The sequence below is a fragment of the Xiphophorus hellerii genome, chromosome 18 (assembly GCF_003331165.1).
Source record: "Xiphophorus hellerii strain 12219 chromosome 18, Xiphophorus_hellerii-4.1, whole genome shotgun sequence".
Taxonomy (NCBI): Eukaryota; Metazoa; Chordata; class Actinopteri; order Cyprinodontiformes; family Poeciliidae; genus Xiphophorus; species Xiphophorus hellerii.
Window position 1 is genome coordinate 12,667,771 of NC_045689.1, and position 15,202 is coordinate 12,682,972.

The following is a 15,202-nucleotide window of genomic DNA, read 5'->3' on the forward strand; positions in this document are numbered from 1 at the left end:
TGTTGTCTTGACTACACAAAACAGATTAAGGTGTTCAAAGTGTTCAACTTATATTCCATGTTGCATATAACTTGTCAGTCATTGCGGAACACTAAAACATAAAGCACGTTTCTACACGAGCCTAGTTGGCAGACTCACCTCCTGCAAAACTAGCTTGCAACTAAACAAATCACAATTTTTGCAGATTTTAAACGGGGAATTTTTTTTTTCAGTTTAATTTCCTTAGCCTCAACACATCTTTAAAGTAGATCCAGAAACGCCAACGAAACAGGGCGTAAAAGAACGTCCTATGTTTGCCTTCCTTGTTGCTCTAAATAGTTAGTAAAAGTAGCTGAAAGCGGCTGCACAGATGTCGTGGGCGCTGGTTGGACCTTCTGGGATCCGGATTCCACTGGAGGACGGACGGGCTGTGATTCTGGGCCGGGGTCCGGACACTGGGGTGGCCGACAAGAACTGCTCCAGGCACCAGGGTGAGGCAGAGAGAAACTCAATAACAATGCGCTGTTGGCCTTAATGCCAGATGTTTTAATGTATTTATTGATGTGCTCACTAAGATCTATATCAGGAGGGTACATAAAGGAGGGGAAATGTCCACCCAAGTATAATATAACATAACATATTTTAATATAATGTCATCTTGTTCAGTGTGTTTTTGACTTTGCCTTTCATGTTCGTTACTGAAGGGAATCTGAAAGACTCAGTACCACTTGAATAATGAGTGAAATGGATCCTGTTAGGAGTTTGGGGACTTCCTTGAAAAGCAGCCTAAATCAAAGGAGACTTATTTTTTGGAAATATGTCTTTAAATTTATAGAATTTTAAAATGTAAAGATTATCTGATGCTTTTTATGAGATTAAAAGTGATGTTATTTCAAACGTGTATTGGCAAATAGGGTAAATATAATTATTTTTAGATTGATCTTGGTGGAAAACATGGGTTTGGTTCTTGCTGTCTGCATTGAAAAGGAACAAACTGCTCAGAATGAAGAAAAACATGCTCTGTGCAGCTCAAAAATAATTTCTTATATATAGGCCTGTCACGATAGCAAATTTTGCTGAGCGATTAATTGTCTCAAAAAATTATTGCGATAAACGATAATATTGTCTGAAGACCTTTTTACACTGATTTAATGGAAATGACATAATAATGCATGTGATTTCCTGCCAAAGATAGATACACTTTATTTTCAAAAGAATATTTAACACTGGAGCTGATAAACTAAATAAACAAAACAACCAAAAACAAAATGGATTCTCAGTCTCCATTAACAAAAAATGTACTTGATAAAAACTAAACACCATAAAGCCAAAGTGGAAATAAATACTGCATTCAACCCAAAGAGTGCAGATTATGAAGTCTGTATACTATGTTGCCCTTCAGTAATAATTAGATTTAAATAGAGAAGACGGGCACATCGACTACCTGATGCAATAGTTCACACTACATGACTTTTTGCTCCTATTTTTCCCCTTACAATAATCTTAGACCTTTGGTCTTTCTAAGATTGTGTGGTGTGTTACGGTAGATCCTCGTTGCCGCTCCGATCTAAATCAGGGGTTTTCCCCGACTGGGAGAGTTAACGCTGCCTGTTGAAAGTGACAGGCAGCCAATCAGAAAGCGTGGATTCTCCTCCGTGTTTTCTGAGGGGAAACTACGTCGGGGAATCCCAAACAGCTGACACTGCGCAACCCGAAGTCCAGCCGACGTGGAAACAACATTAATGTTTATTCAACATGCAAAGAATATAGAAATGACAAGGGGAGGAGTTGGAGCGAAATTGCTACCGCAGTTGATAAACCCGGTAACTTTTCAGCTGTTCTTCGTTAACGTGACGTAAATAGGTTATAATGATTTTCATTCAGTCAGGACTTTACGCTGACACTAGCCACATGCATTGCAGGTAGATTGTAGTAAAGCATTGATTAATGCCCGGTTTTAAAATTAGTTCACTGAACTTGTAGCCATTATTTTGTGCCCATTGTTGGACACCACACGGCAGGAACGAACCCGATCGAACCGTTATACCTAGGATTTCTGTCGACTAATGTGTGGTCTGTCAGGTTTTGAAAATGGGCCGACAATCGGCCGACAGCTCTAAGATCGTGTAGTGTGCGCTGGGCTTTACACTAAGGAAATGAGGAAGGGAGGGTCAGTGGAGAGCACCGGAGTTGAGCCTTTTTTCATTCGGTGTCATTAACAGAAAGAGAAAAGGGTCGGGAGAGACGATAATGTCGATAATTGAAATGACGTCGATAGTTTTAATTTATCGTACGATTAATCGATTTATCGTTTATCGCGACAGGCCTACTTATATACTAGTCAGAATTTGACCAGAAATATTCCAGTCGTACGACAAAATAGGTTTTTTTATTCTGCCTTAGCAACATCCCTGTATTGACTGTTAAATATGAATCTGTGCATAGAGGATTGCATTATGTCTGCAGAGCTTTAAATTAGTGTTACTACTTAAATATTAAAATTAAGGGAAACAGCCAAATCAATTCATGAACTGTTATTTCCCTCTAGTTTATGTTAAACCTGCAAATAAACCTTTTTGAAAATACTGATAGCTTAAAAAGAATATTCTCCTATCTTTCATGTGTGTTTTGCTTTAATATTTGCACTCTCTGTGACTCATTGTACCTATGTTTGAGTAAGCCACACACATATTATATTGCCTCCTCCGTGATCATGTGCCGTATCCATTTTAACAGCCCTTGTGTTTGTTTCAGTGAAGGTGGTGGCTTGTTATGCAGAGCAGGATGTGGTTGTTACTCAGGTATGGGAACACACCCACCCAGAGAGGTATCATAGTTATCTGCAATTAAAGCACCACTGCCAGGTTATGCAACATTAACACATCAAGTTAGTTATTTTATTTCATGAGAAAAGTTGAGGTCAGCACATTTTTCTCTTTCCCCTTACACACCCTGCTTATCTTGGAGTCATTAAACGAAGTGCTACCCTGGAGATTCTAGAGTCCAATGTCCACATGTGCCATATTTTTGCAGCTTGGGCCAAATCCTAGTTTCCTAAATGGTGAGAAGCTGGGTCGGGGTCAGTCAGGTAAACTTACCCACGGAGGCACCCTGTACCTGGTCAACCAGAGCCACCCATTTACACTGGACGTCTCTCTGAGCTCAGCTTGCAGCATGACACAGAGGAACCTGAAAGTCTCAGATAAGACTAAAGGAGGTAGAAACAGGACAGAGGCTGAATCCAGTCCGTCTCCGAAACGCAGTATTAAGGACTTCTTTTCCGTCTCTCCCTCTAAGGTAAAACATCATTTTTTTCTCGTGCGTCTTATCGATTTATGATGCACCACAAATAAATTTATATGATTGTGGAAGTGATTGGATGTATATTTTTTTGTTCAGGCTTCTAAAAGGCAGCTGAACACAGAGAGGGACCAGTCTGAGGTGAAGCGACAGAAATTAGATGAGCAGGATGAGGAGGAGAGACTCTCTGAGGAAAAGCTAAAGGAGCTGCAGGAGTTTGCAGAAAAGAACATGACAGAGGAGAAAAAAGACACCCAATCTTCCCCGTCTTCATCTCCAGCAAAGGCGTGCGTGAAGAGCAGCTGGCAGCAGACAGGAACCCTCATGTTTTACACAGCTGCAGGAGTGAAAGCGAGCAAAAAGGTGGGGAACGGTTCCTTTTTGGAACAATACACAAGATTTTCTGGTATGTTTGTGCTACGTACTACTAAACTTAGTTTATACCCTTGTTGTTTGCTTTCAGATTGCTGGGTTTGATATTGATGGATGTATTATCACCACCAAATCTGGAAAAGTCTTTCCCACCGCACCTGATGACTGGAAGTATGTTCATTCTCCTCCGTGTGTTCTTTGATAATTGTTTCTCTTTTATTTCCAGTATGTGCAGTTCCACTTCCTCTCTTCTGATTTCAGCCATGTCTGCCTCCTACAGAGTCTAGCAAAGCATAACGTTTGGACAAGTTCACATTTTTTGACTTTGTAACCACAAGTGTCCATGTATTTTAATGAGGTTTCATGTGATGGACCAAGTCGAAGTAGAGCATTGTTTCAAAAAAAGTTCTGGTGATGGTGGCAAACTACTAGATTGTTGCCACAACTGCCCTCAGAGCAATTTGACAGTGTCAACAACGCACTGGCGCCATAGCTACTGTTGACACTTGGTGTTTCTAGATTTTATTTATAATTATTAAAGTAAATTATGCTGGATACAAATGCCAACCACACTTCTCAGATATTTATTTGTATTGCAAAATTCTAAAACATCTTTTGGCCATGTGATGGGGGGGCGGCTTGAGCAGGTTCTACCTCACAACTCATTAAATGACGACTTGTAAAAAGTATCACCCTCGCCAGCAGTAACATTGTGTCGGTGTGTTACTAAACAGTTAAATAAACTTTGTGGTTGTAACATGAATAATATTCAAGAGTTCAAAAACTGTATGTGTTTAACAGATGTAGATTATTTAACTCTCATTATGTGAATTTCCTAGGATTCTGTACCCTGAGATTCAGCCCAGGCTGGCCAGCTTGCTCAAAAAAGGCTATAAGGTGCGAAGGACTAAAACATCTGCACTGGTCAACTTTAGAAGAATAAACCTAGTGGAGTTCTGTTGGATTTTACATGCTTGTGTAACCTGTTGCAGGTTGTTTTCTTCACCAACCAGCTGGGGATCGCTAGGGGCAAACTGATACCAGAGGTGTTCAAGTCTAAAGTGGAGGATATCCTCACCACGCTGCAGCTGCCTGTGCAGGTTGGTCTCAGGTTCTCAGCACAGATTCCTTCAGCATCAAGCAGCGACTGATCTCCTGTTCCACGCTGCAGGTGTTTGTCGCCAGCGGCCCTGGTGTCTACAGGAAACCCGTGATGGGAATGTGGAATCACCTGTGTGAGAAAGTGAGTACACACCTGTCACACCTGATGTATAGCAGCTTCACCATCAGAAACCAAACAAAGAATCAATAAAAATTTTGTTGCATGGTGTCTCTGGTGTATTTCCTGGCCAGGCTAATGATGGGGTGGCTGTCGACAAGACCCAGAGTTTTTATGTAGGAGGTAAGTCAAAGCTTAGGTGTGTGGCTTTGATGTCGATATAATAAATATTCTCTTTTTTATGTTTATGTTTGATATCAAAATAGAAAACTCCATTACTTAACCAAATCATGTGTCAGTTGAATCTGTAGCGGTCCATAACACGTAGGTTAACAAATCTGCATGGCATCCTGACCGTCTCCTTGTATCTAGATGCTGCAGGAAGGCCGGAGAACTGGGCTCCGGGCAAGAAGAAGAAGGATTTCTCCTGCAGTGACAGATTGGTAAGAGCTCCAAGGTCCCTACTTCTGCCTTCCAAACAATCTTTCTTGTCCTTCCTTGCATCCCATCTTTTGTCCTCTCCTTCATTCCTTCCCCGTCTCTGTCTTTCCACTGTTTCATATTTTCTTTTTGTGTCCTTCTCTCATGTTTGTCTCTGGTTTTTGCAGGTTCCATGTTGAAAGCTCAGTGTAGAAATATCTGCTCTAAATTATAATTTTTTTTTGCTTGATGATTTTAGGTGTGAATTTGGAACATTTTGAAATTTTTCCAAGGAAAATGTGTGGGAACTTTATCCTCCTGTCACTTCCTGTCTCCACCAAGTCGTTAACATCATGTTTGATGTCAGTGAATAGATTAGTGGAGCTCAAAGCTTTTTTTTTTTCCTGTTGTTGCAGTTTGCGCTGAACATTGGGCTTCAGTTCTACACACCAGAAGAATACTTTTTAGGATGGAAGAGCGCCCCCTACAGCCTGCCTGACTTTGACCCTGTGAGTACAGCTTAGTTATGAATCCTCTTTTTGGTGTCACAGATGTTTTTCTGATTCATCACGAATGAGTCATTTCTTCTGTTGGGCTTTATTCTGGCTCAGCATAAAACCAATCAGGGAACTGGTGAAGCCCTAATTATGTTAAAAGGGAATGATCAATATGTTTTACAAAAATCTTATTATAGTTCAAGGTCGACAAGCCTCTTCTGTGTAGATATATAATGTAATCTGTGTGCATCTTAATCGTTGTCTTTCATTCTGAATTAGCGGAAGCTCGACTCTAGCTGCAGATTATTCGACCCGCCGTCCGCCTCACTCATCTGCACCAAGACGGAAGTTATTGTTGCCGTGGGTTACCCTGCAGGTACTGTCTGGAGGGGCATGTCACCTTTCTGGTCTGTCTGTCCGCCAACACCCTGATATTCTTTTTTTTGTCTTCTCTTTTCAGCTGGTAAATCCTCCTTCTTCCACACCCACATTGTTCCAAAGGGCTACGTCTACGTCAACAGGGCGAGTAGATCCTGAATATTTCAGCTCAGTTAACTGAATGAGTCTCATTGTGTTGGTTTTCAGTTCATTAAAACTTGTTTCCACTTCTGTCCGCATCAGGACACGCTCGGCTCCTGGCAGAACTGCGTGTCGGCATGTGAGCGAGCTCTGAAGGAGGGCCGCAGCGTCGCCGTGGACAACACCAACCCAGACCGAGAGTCTCGCAAACGGTAGCTCCGTCGCAGCACCTCCCATGTGTTTTCTCTCTGTTTGTTTTTTGTGGGTGTGTCGCTTTTATGTTTGAGTTTGATGATCACAATCCACTTCACTGGGTCCACCTTTATGTTAACAATCTGCAGAAGAATCATGTCACAAATGCAAATGATTTAACACAAACAGATTAGTTAATGTTTGTGTTGGAGGAGTGTTTGCTCTACAGTACAATCTAATTCAAGTCACTTTTCTCATGACTGATGCTTTCAGGTGTTAATTATTATTCAGTAATAAGGCTTTGCAGTCTGCAATAAAACATTATAGGTGACCTATTATGATTCCTTGACAAGGTTAGGATAGGTCTATGTGCGGCACAAAACATGTTCCTTCCATTTTTTGTACACAATAAGTCTTGCATTATGAGAATAAACTGACCTGTGTGGGGGTTTCTGCAGATACTTGGACATGGCCAAGGCAGCAGGAGTGTCCTGTCGCTGTTTCTTCTTCACTGCCACCTTGGAGCAAGCCAAGCACAATAACAGAGTATGACCCATTTCACACATCCCCTTTTTTTCTTTTTTTAAACACATGACTCAGTTTTATTCTGGTTGTGAGGAGCCTTGTCTGTTTTTACTGTTGTTCTCAGTTCCGTGAGATGGCTCCATCTAACAGCAAACACGCTAAGGTCAACGACATGGTTTTCCACAGCTACAAGTGAGTGAAACTGGCCTGCAATGGCGGCCTCGGTCATGTTGCTCAACTTTTTCTAGAGCCAAAAGGCACATTCTTAGTGGCAGCTCATGTGGACTGAAATTAGTATTTTGTTCAAATTTCTTGCTCAAATTGTGTCCTTTTTGCTAAATTTGTTTTATTTTATTTTTAAATTTGGTGTATTTAAAACATGTTTTATGAATTAACTGATGTGATCTGTCTTTTGTTCCTGGGCAGGAAAAATTTTGTGGCTCCAAATCTCTCCGAGGGTTTCTCTGAGATCCTTCAAATCCACTTTGTTCCACACTTCCAGGACAGACAGTCTGAAACTTTGTTCAGGCAGTTCTCTGAGGGGTGACCGGACTCCTGCAGCCGGTTCTGACAACGATGGATAACAGATGAGACCTCAGGAAAGACACTGGAATAGACCTGCAGCTAATAAACAGTCTGCTTATTTAGTTCACATACTAAGCTATTGAAGTAATTACTTTAAGTAGCAGTGATGTCAAGCTGATTAACTCAGCTCATTTTATTGACATAATGTTGCAAGAAGCATTTCAACATTACAGAGACGCTTTTGTCTATATGTTGAGAAATAAACTAGTAAAATGTAAGAACAGAAGTAGATTTTTTTTTTACTTCCATTGCTCCAAATTTTCACTGTTTCCACTGGACAATTGTACTTCCTACCTGAATAGTGGTGTGATTAATGATATCACGTACTGAGAAGAAAAGTCTTAGTTTCTTTTGGATTGAAAGGTTTGCATCTGAAAATGTTCAGAGTACAGAAACATTAACACTCAGAATAAAGTTTAAATTTTATTTTTCAACTGTTGAATAACATTTGTTTCCATTTAAGATTTTTATTCAACAGAACTATTATCTTTCTAGAATGACCTGCATGATGTTACAATCTGCATTAAGTCAGGTATTCGTTAGCATGCAGTGAACTGTTCTACTCTATGGTCCTGGACCTGCTCTCTGGCTCTTAAGGAAGAAACTGGATGTCCTTCCCCAGGTGCTGTTTCAACCACGGCATTAACTTGAAGAGGTCGATGTGAAAGTCTCGAGCGTCAGCTTTTCTCATCGTCAGCTGGATCTCACACACGTTTATGGTGCCCCAGCTCAGCACTCCCACCTATCGATGAAAACAGAAAAGAGTTTGGTTCTGAACACACGACTCATGATGATCCGACTCTTCTTTTTTTCCCCTATTTAAAAGTTTTCAGACCTGAAAGAAGCGCTTCCTTTTCTGCAGATACAGGGATCCACCAGAGTCGCCTGTAACAGAGGTGTAGCTGTTATTTGTGGCCTGTACTGAGCTCTGTTGCTGTTTTTGAATTGGAAGATTCCAGACCTTTGCAGCTGATGCCATCCTGATAATTTTCAGTACCTCCAGAGCAGAGGAAATTTTCAGTCACATATTCGTCTAGCGATACATTTGTGGGTTTAGTTAGTGTCAGCCTGGCCTTTTCCACACAGGCAGGCCTCTGCAGAGAGAGAAAACACAACACTTTATTTTACTAGGAGAATTTCTATCAGATTTATGATGATTGATCAAGAAAACTCACCTGATTCTTCAGGTGGATATGAGTTTGTTTCCGTTCTCTGGACTTATGGATGAAGAAGACAGTAGTCACTGTCTGTGAAAGGAGTTCCTCCCCTGTTGAAACATGCTTACAGCTTTATGTTTATGAACAAATACGAGACACAGCTATGCTTTCCCTTCAACTGTTACATGCTACAACAAACCTCTGTGTTTCATTGTATCTAATTGAGAAACAAATTAGTTGATCACTTTGAAGTAAAAAAAAAGTTTTTGAAATGCAATGTTCCCAAGAGACTTTATATTATCAATTGAATTTAGGTCTGGACCACTTTAAAACAAACTAAAACATTTAATTTTAGCTCTGTGTGTTTAGGGTGAACCACCACTCTAGTCTTAAGTCTTTTAACGCAGGGCTCCTCTTCAGTAAAATTTTATCTGTATAGCACATTTCAGTAGCGAGGCAGTTCAAAGTCATTTACATCATAAAAACATAAAAAACCAACAACTGTAGTATTACATTTTTCCAAGTGCTGTCATTACAAAAGTTACTTACTGTGCTGCTCACAGGTGGAGTTGATTTTTTTCATGGCTCGAGAGGCCGCTATGGTACATGGCAAGCAGATAGGCCTGTTGTAAAACATTTTATTTAAATAAATCTCACATTAAACTACACCTGTACGCATTCATAATTAAACATGTTCCACCTGAAGAAGTTGTTCAATCAGACGTGTGCTGACCTGAAGCATTTACAGATTGCTTTACTGTTATCTGTCTCACCTGGCTTCCCAGGACAATGGGATTTTCTGTTTTGTCTCTACCAAAGCTACATCATAGTCATAAAACTCTGAGACATTCCTCCCTTTCAGTTTGAGGCTGTTGTAATCGGGGTGTGTGATCACCCTGCTGCCGTCCACTTCTCCTCCACCTGGAAACCAAAAACACTGTTTACAATGTCAGCATAATGGATTTGAATTCAGTATAATATATGTTCACCCTTTCCAAGACAACATATGAATGAAAAATCCATCTGTTTATTTCCAGACATACTGTAGATATTTAATATAAATACGAATTTAATCTTGTGGAAAAAGTGAGATATCCTTGCATGTATTCTTGCTTAAGCAAACCTTTACTAAGTTAATCTTTGATGATTTAAAGATTAATCTAGAATAAATGTCATCTGTATGAGAACATTTCTTTTTACAAGACTAAATATTTGCCTTCATCTACAAATTATTGACAATTTCATCTCCTTACCATATTGTATTTTTAGCTGACTTGGGACTCTGCTTGTGCTCACTTTGCCAAAGCAGTGAGCAGCTGTCAGCACCCAGTTCTGGCTTACAATAGATCCCGTACAGTGTAATTTATCACGTGGCCATTCGATCTACAGGGAGACAGAATTTATTTAAGATTACAGCCAACTTTAACCAATTTCTTCTAACTGAAAGAGATTGCATTTACAGATATGAGGTTGACGTGCCAAGGCCTGGTGTAGGCTTTCAGGCCATCTAACATCTGGTCTTCGGTGATGTCTTCCTGAGCTATCCCGCACATTGTCACACTTTTGTCACCTGGTAAATAGAAAGTCATAAATTTGGTTCCATTTAGAGACGAATCGTGTTGAGTAATGTGTTTGGTTTTGCGCTGAGTGAGAGCTGCTACTCACTGATGATGCTGTTGAACACTTCTCCCAGTAAGCCGAAGTCTTCCAGAACGAAGAAATGCCTCTCGCCACTTTTCTTCGAGGCCAGAGAGTTCAACTCGTCTTTGTTCACTTGTTCCCCAACACCAAACACATAGACATCTGGAAACATCGAACTCCCTTATTTTTATGTTTTATTTTTGCACTGATAATTTTCTGATACGGTGTATCTGTCATTTCAAATTTGTCAATTAAAATCTTTAATCAAAATCCTTGTTGTGCATTAATATCAATTCATGTCATTCTACCCAGCAGTTTCTCATGCGTCTGATCGTGTTGTGTGGTGCTGTAGCCCAGTAAGCTCCGGATCCTGTCCAGAGCGGCCTCAGGCTTTTTCCCCGTGTTGGAGTAACCTGCAGGTAGAAAAATACAACAACAAAAAAGAAGCATCACAATTATTGCAATATCTCTACTACAATATTTCATTTTGAACCTAGAGTTCTTTTCAAAAGGGCTTGTCTTATCGCTATGGTAATACAGGTAAAGCATTTTATTTCTTTAGTTTCCTTAAAAATAAAACTTGCAAGGTGTCTTGAAGCAAGCCAACACAGAGGACAAGCTTGTTTATAAAAGTAAACAAAATGACATCAAACTGAATCAGGTAAAGTCAAGTAAAGGACCACGGAATAGAATATCATGATGAAGGCCTCAGCAACACTCATCATCGTTGGGGTGTGATGTATGTGCTTGTTTTTGTGTGCAAGGTCAGTGTTTTGTATTTTTCTACACTTGTTCTAAAAAGCAAGAGAACTGCTGATCTACAGTTGTGTTTGAGACTCTTGAGTTTTTACCATCGGTTTCTATGATGATGATGTTCTGAGTCTCATTAAAACGGTTCTTGTTTCTGTTTTCACTTAAGAAGCTGATTGTGTTCATGACATTTTCCAGAGCAGAGTAAAGGTTGGTGCCCGTCTTACGGCCGTGACCTGCAGCAAAGAATGAAACTGATTAGTTTTTTTTTTAAATTCACTTGGTTGAATTCGTTAAGTCACTAGGAAACTGGATGTGATTTTCGGTTTAATTGTAAAGTTTACAACAAGCCATGTCCTACTGTGGTAGTCGAAATTCATCAGAGTCTCTATGACCCAATCAGAATTCCCACTTATATCCGTATCAAGGATGCTGACAATGACTTTAGTTTCGCTGGCAAACGACAACACATGGAAATTCAGCTGGACGTCGTAGCTGTCCAGCTAAAAGGACAGAGGGTAAGATTCAAAGACCCAGACTATTGTAGGATGTTATTGTAACTTTAACCCTGACTGTGTCTCATACAAACCTTTCTGATCAGAGCAACAGTTGCATTCCTGGCCAATTCAAATTTGTCCTTCTTGATGCTTCCTGATGTGTCCAGCAAAATGTAGACGTTCATACGACTGACTTCAGCCACAAGAAAGCTTCGGCCAAATGATCTGCTAACATCTTTTTACACACAAGCACACGATTGACAGTTTTTCTTCTATTTGAACATGACTTGTTTTTAACATAAAAACAACTTAATGTTCACAAAAGAAAAAAAAAAAGACAACTTTTCTTTTTGGAATCCGGAGAGAGAACATCCATCACGCCGGCGAGTGATCCCGCCATGGCTGCAGCCACGGAGCTGGGCGAGTCAAAAGTTTGAGGGGCTGCAATAAAACACAAAAGCACTGAATGTAGGAAAAAGCTGGACATTCTGTTGCTGGTGGAGTTATAATGTTTGAGTTTATTGTGTGAGCTCTTTCTAATGGAAATAATAAAAGTTTTCACCTTGGCACCATGGTGATGAGCCGCTCCACTCCTTGTTCTCCAGGCAAACCCTTTCAGCCGACCCAAGCAGATGCAGTCCAGCCTGACATCGGTAAGTCACTTTGTCCTCTATCTGGAATCGGTCCCCTGACCTCTTGGCCCCCGGGGGGATACCTGGGTCCCTACATTCACTGGCTGCAAAAACTATAAACATACATATAATGATTTATTCTGAGGCTGCACAAAATTGATGTCCATGTTTATAAAATGTTGAAAATATATTTTATTCTTTACAAAAATGATCAAGTGCCTTGCAGAATTAATCATACTTCTTAAGGATTTTCATATGTCACAATACAACCACAAATTCAAATTTTGTGGGGATTTCATGTGATGGATGAAATTTCGTAGAAGTTAAAAGCAGGTATAGAACAATATCTAAACTTTGAAAAGCTCTGTTTTCTGAACAATCCACCATCTGAAAATGGAAAGCATAAAGCCCAAATCCAAACCTACCAAGACATCATGTAGCGAAGGTTCTACGTTTTAAACTGTAACACATCACTTTCCACCTACAGCGTAGACGTGCAATGAGCAATCTTTGCATTGTTTCCTCACCATGATTGCGACAGATTGGAGTGGTGCCGGTCCATTCTCCAGACAGCGTGCAGTTTCTATTTTCTGACCCGTGAAAGGAGAAACCGCTATGGCAGGAAAAACTCTGCATCATTCCAACTGGGAACCACTGATCCCTGGGCCAAAAGTCACCGTTGTCCAGCTGCAGCTGACCCGGACACATCATGTCTGTGTGTGACAGGGAGAGAGAATGGTGTCCAGCAGACGGGGGAGGATGCAGGTGAGGATTCTGGAAAATAAAAACGTTACCTTTGCAACTGGGCCGGGATACAAGCCTGCCACTGGGCAGTCTCAATGGTGACCATTCTCCATCAGCACCACAGATCCTGTCGCTGACCGGGTGTGGGAATTTCCCTGGATTGCAGTGATAGGTCATCACACTACCCTCCAAACCTCCCTGGTGAGGAAATACATTATTTCTTCAAGGGTAAATCCAGGAAAAAATACATAAAAAAATAATTTAATTTTAAAAAAGCCCACATTGATTCTTTTTCATGTTTCTCGCTCCTTTTGCCAGTAATTAAATCATGTTAGTGTTGGAGATGAAGATATTTCACTCTACATGCTTCTTCTTTTGACTGTACTACTCATTCTTCTTAGTACTCTTTAAATAATTTTCTTTCATTTCTTGTTTTTTTTTTTTACTTTTTCCATCAGCCAAACAGGCTTCATAAAATATTTTTGAAAAATCACAAATCATTCTATCATTCTCATTCAAATCATTCTACAATTCAATACATTAGATTATCATTGAAAGGTGAATTTATTTCTGCATACTGATTCAAAGTGAAACTCATTCATTATACCTCATTATAGCATCCAAACAGAGGGATAACACTTATTCATTTCATCACAATAATTTAGACGATTACAGCTTACACTTAATAAAAACTCAAGGTTTAGCTCTCAGAAAATTAGAATATTATATGTAGGTAATAAAAAAAATATTTTTGATACATAAATGTATAATATGGTCTTCACTGGCTGACAGTCCCTAACATCCTCCTCAAAGAAAATAAGCCACTAAAGGTGGCTGCAAGAGGCTTTCTTTTCACAGAGTGCTCCATTCAAGCACACTGATGGGAAGTTAAGTGGAAAAAAAAACAGAGCATTAAGAGTCACCACGCACACAAAAGGACTAAGTCAGTTGTTTGCAACTCACAACTAGTCTCAAGTCTTTCACTTGAGTCAAGTCCCAAGTAAAGATATACAAATTGTAAATCAGGTTTAAAGCCAAAACATATCAAATTCAGCCCATAATTACTGATATGGCACCACTATTGCTACCTGTTAGTATTGGTCAACTTCAGGTCATTAAGTCCAAAGCTATCCAAATTGTTGACCAGGAAATTTTAGAACACTTTATGGTCCTTTCTGCCGATAAGCTTCATGCAGAGGAGGATTTTATTTTCCAGAAGGACTTGAGGTCATCTACCCACACTGCTAAAGGAACCAAAACCTGGGAGCCATAAAAGTCAACCCTAACAGAAAATAACGCTAGGAAAAGGTCACTCTGTAGGTCATGAATTTATGTATATTAAATTACCTTCACTTCTTGAGCTAATTCACTGAAATCTATCAAGTTTTTGACAATTATTATAATTTGTTGAGATAAAGATGTTGATATAAATGTGACACCTTATTTAAATAGCAGTGTGACATTGCTGTGATAAAGTGGGGAGCAATTCATAATCCTCACTTCTGAGTATGTGACATTTCCGCCTTTGATCGTCTCCGTGGTCGAGCAGTTCAGAGGTCCTTGGTCATCATACGTTTCGGAGTAGTAGTCAAACTCTTGTGGAGACACTGGAGCACAACAGGTTAAAAATGTTTGAGACAAACACATACCTCTACACGCAAATACAACCAGTCATTTAGCACCAAACAATCTCCATTTGGTGTTGTAAATATTGAATAAAATTGACATACTCACCCTCCAGGACAGTGATGGAGACAAGGATCCACAGTGCAGATTTAATACTCATGATCAGACTCAGCAGAGTTCAGTTTCTCTGTTTTTAAGAAACCACTAACGGACCTTCTGAGTCATCCTGCAGTCAGAGGCTTTATTTGATGACTGATTACCCATTAACATCCAGCTACCAAACGAGGACAGAGGGATTGAGCAATTTAGGGCAGAAAGTAGATTTATTTCAGCACTTTCGTTTTTAGTGACACTACCCCTTTCTGTTGAATAATTCTGTTTTCAAAGTAAACTATTTACTCTCTAATGAGGCATTAAATACAACTTTGCATATTCAAAATAACAGATTTATTATTCCCAAACCAAGTTGCACCTATTACTAACTCAAACTTTTGAAATTAATCCTCAGTAACTAACCACGCCAGTTGCGTAAAATTCTGTTTGTCCG

The 15,202-nt window shown here is 39.9% G+C and overlaps 2 protein-coding genes across 4 annotated transcripts; one reads left to right on the forward strand and one right to left on the reverse strand.

The window, feature by feature from the left end:
• The first annotated feature begins 136 nt into the window (after positions 1-136).
• On the forward strand, positions 137-8,042 carry pnkp (polynucleotide kinase 3'-phosphatase). Of its 3 annotated transcripts, none has more exons than XM_032590432.1 (17): positions 137-470; positions 2,734-2,780; positions 3,013-3,276; positions 3,379-3,642; positions 3,743-3,822; positions 4,491-4,548; positions 4,644-4,751; positions 4,823-4,894; positions 5,005-5,053; positions 5,243-5,313; positions 5,707-5,799; positions 6,067-6,163; positions 6,248-6,309; positions 6,409-6,518; positions 6,957-7,044; positions 7,148-7,215; positions 7,450-8,042. In XM_032590432.1, the coding sequence occupies exons 1-17, from the start codon at positions 350-352 to the stop codon at positions 7,568-7,570; spliced, it is 1,773 nt and encodes a 590-aa protein (XP_032446323.1). In that variant the 5' UTR covers positions 137-349; the 3' UTR covers positions 7,571-8,042. The 3 variants fall into 3 exon arrangements, with proteins under 3 accessions (XP_032446323.1, XP_032446324.1, XP_032446325.1); XM_032590433.1 differs by having other exon boundaries at positions 354-470; positions 2,739-2,780; XM_032590434.1 differs by lacking the exon at positions 2,734-2,780 and having other exon boundaries at positions 357-470.
• On the reverse strand, positions 7,840-14,932 carry LOC116737354 (complement C2). The gene is made up of 19 exons (XM_032590429.1): positions 14,764-14,932; positions 14,530-14,636; positions 13,080-13,227; positions 12,813-12,998; positions 12,216-12,398; positions 11,996-12,094; positions 11,746-11,888; positions 11,518-11,659; positions 11,258-11,392; positions 10,715-10,819; positions 10,431-10,568; positions 10,226-10,335; positions 10,019-10,148; positions 9,539-9,686; positions 9,315-9,388; positions 8,784-8,875; positions 8,570-8,702; positions 8,444-8,493; positions 7,840-8,350 (listed from the first exon to the last, which is right to left on the reverse strand). Exons 1-19 carry the CDS (start codon positions 14,813-14,815, stop codon positions 8,201-8,203), a joined length of 2,325 nt encoding a protein of 774 aa, XP_032446320.1. The 5' UTR covers positions 14,816-14,932; the 3' UTR covers positions 7,840-8,200.
• Positions 14,933-15,202: the final 270 nt, after the last annotated feature.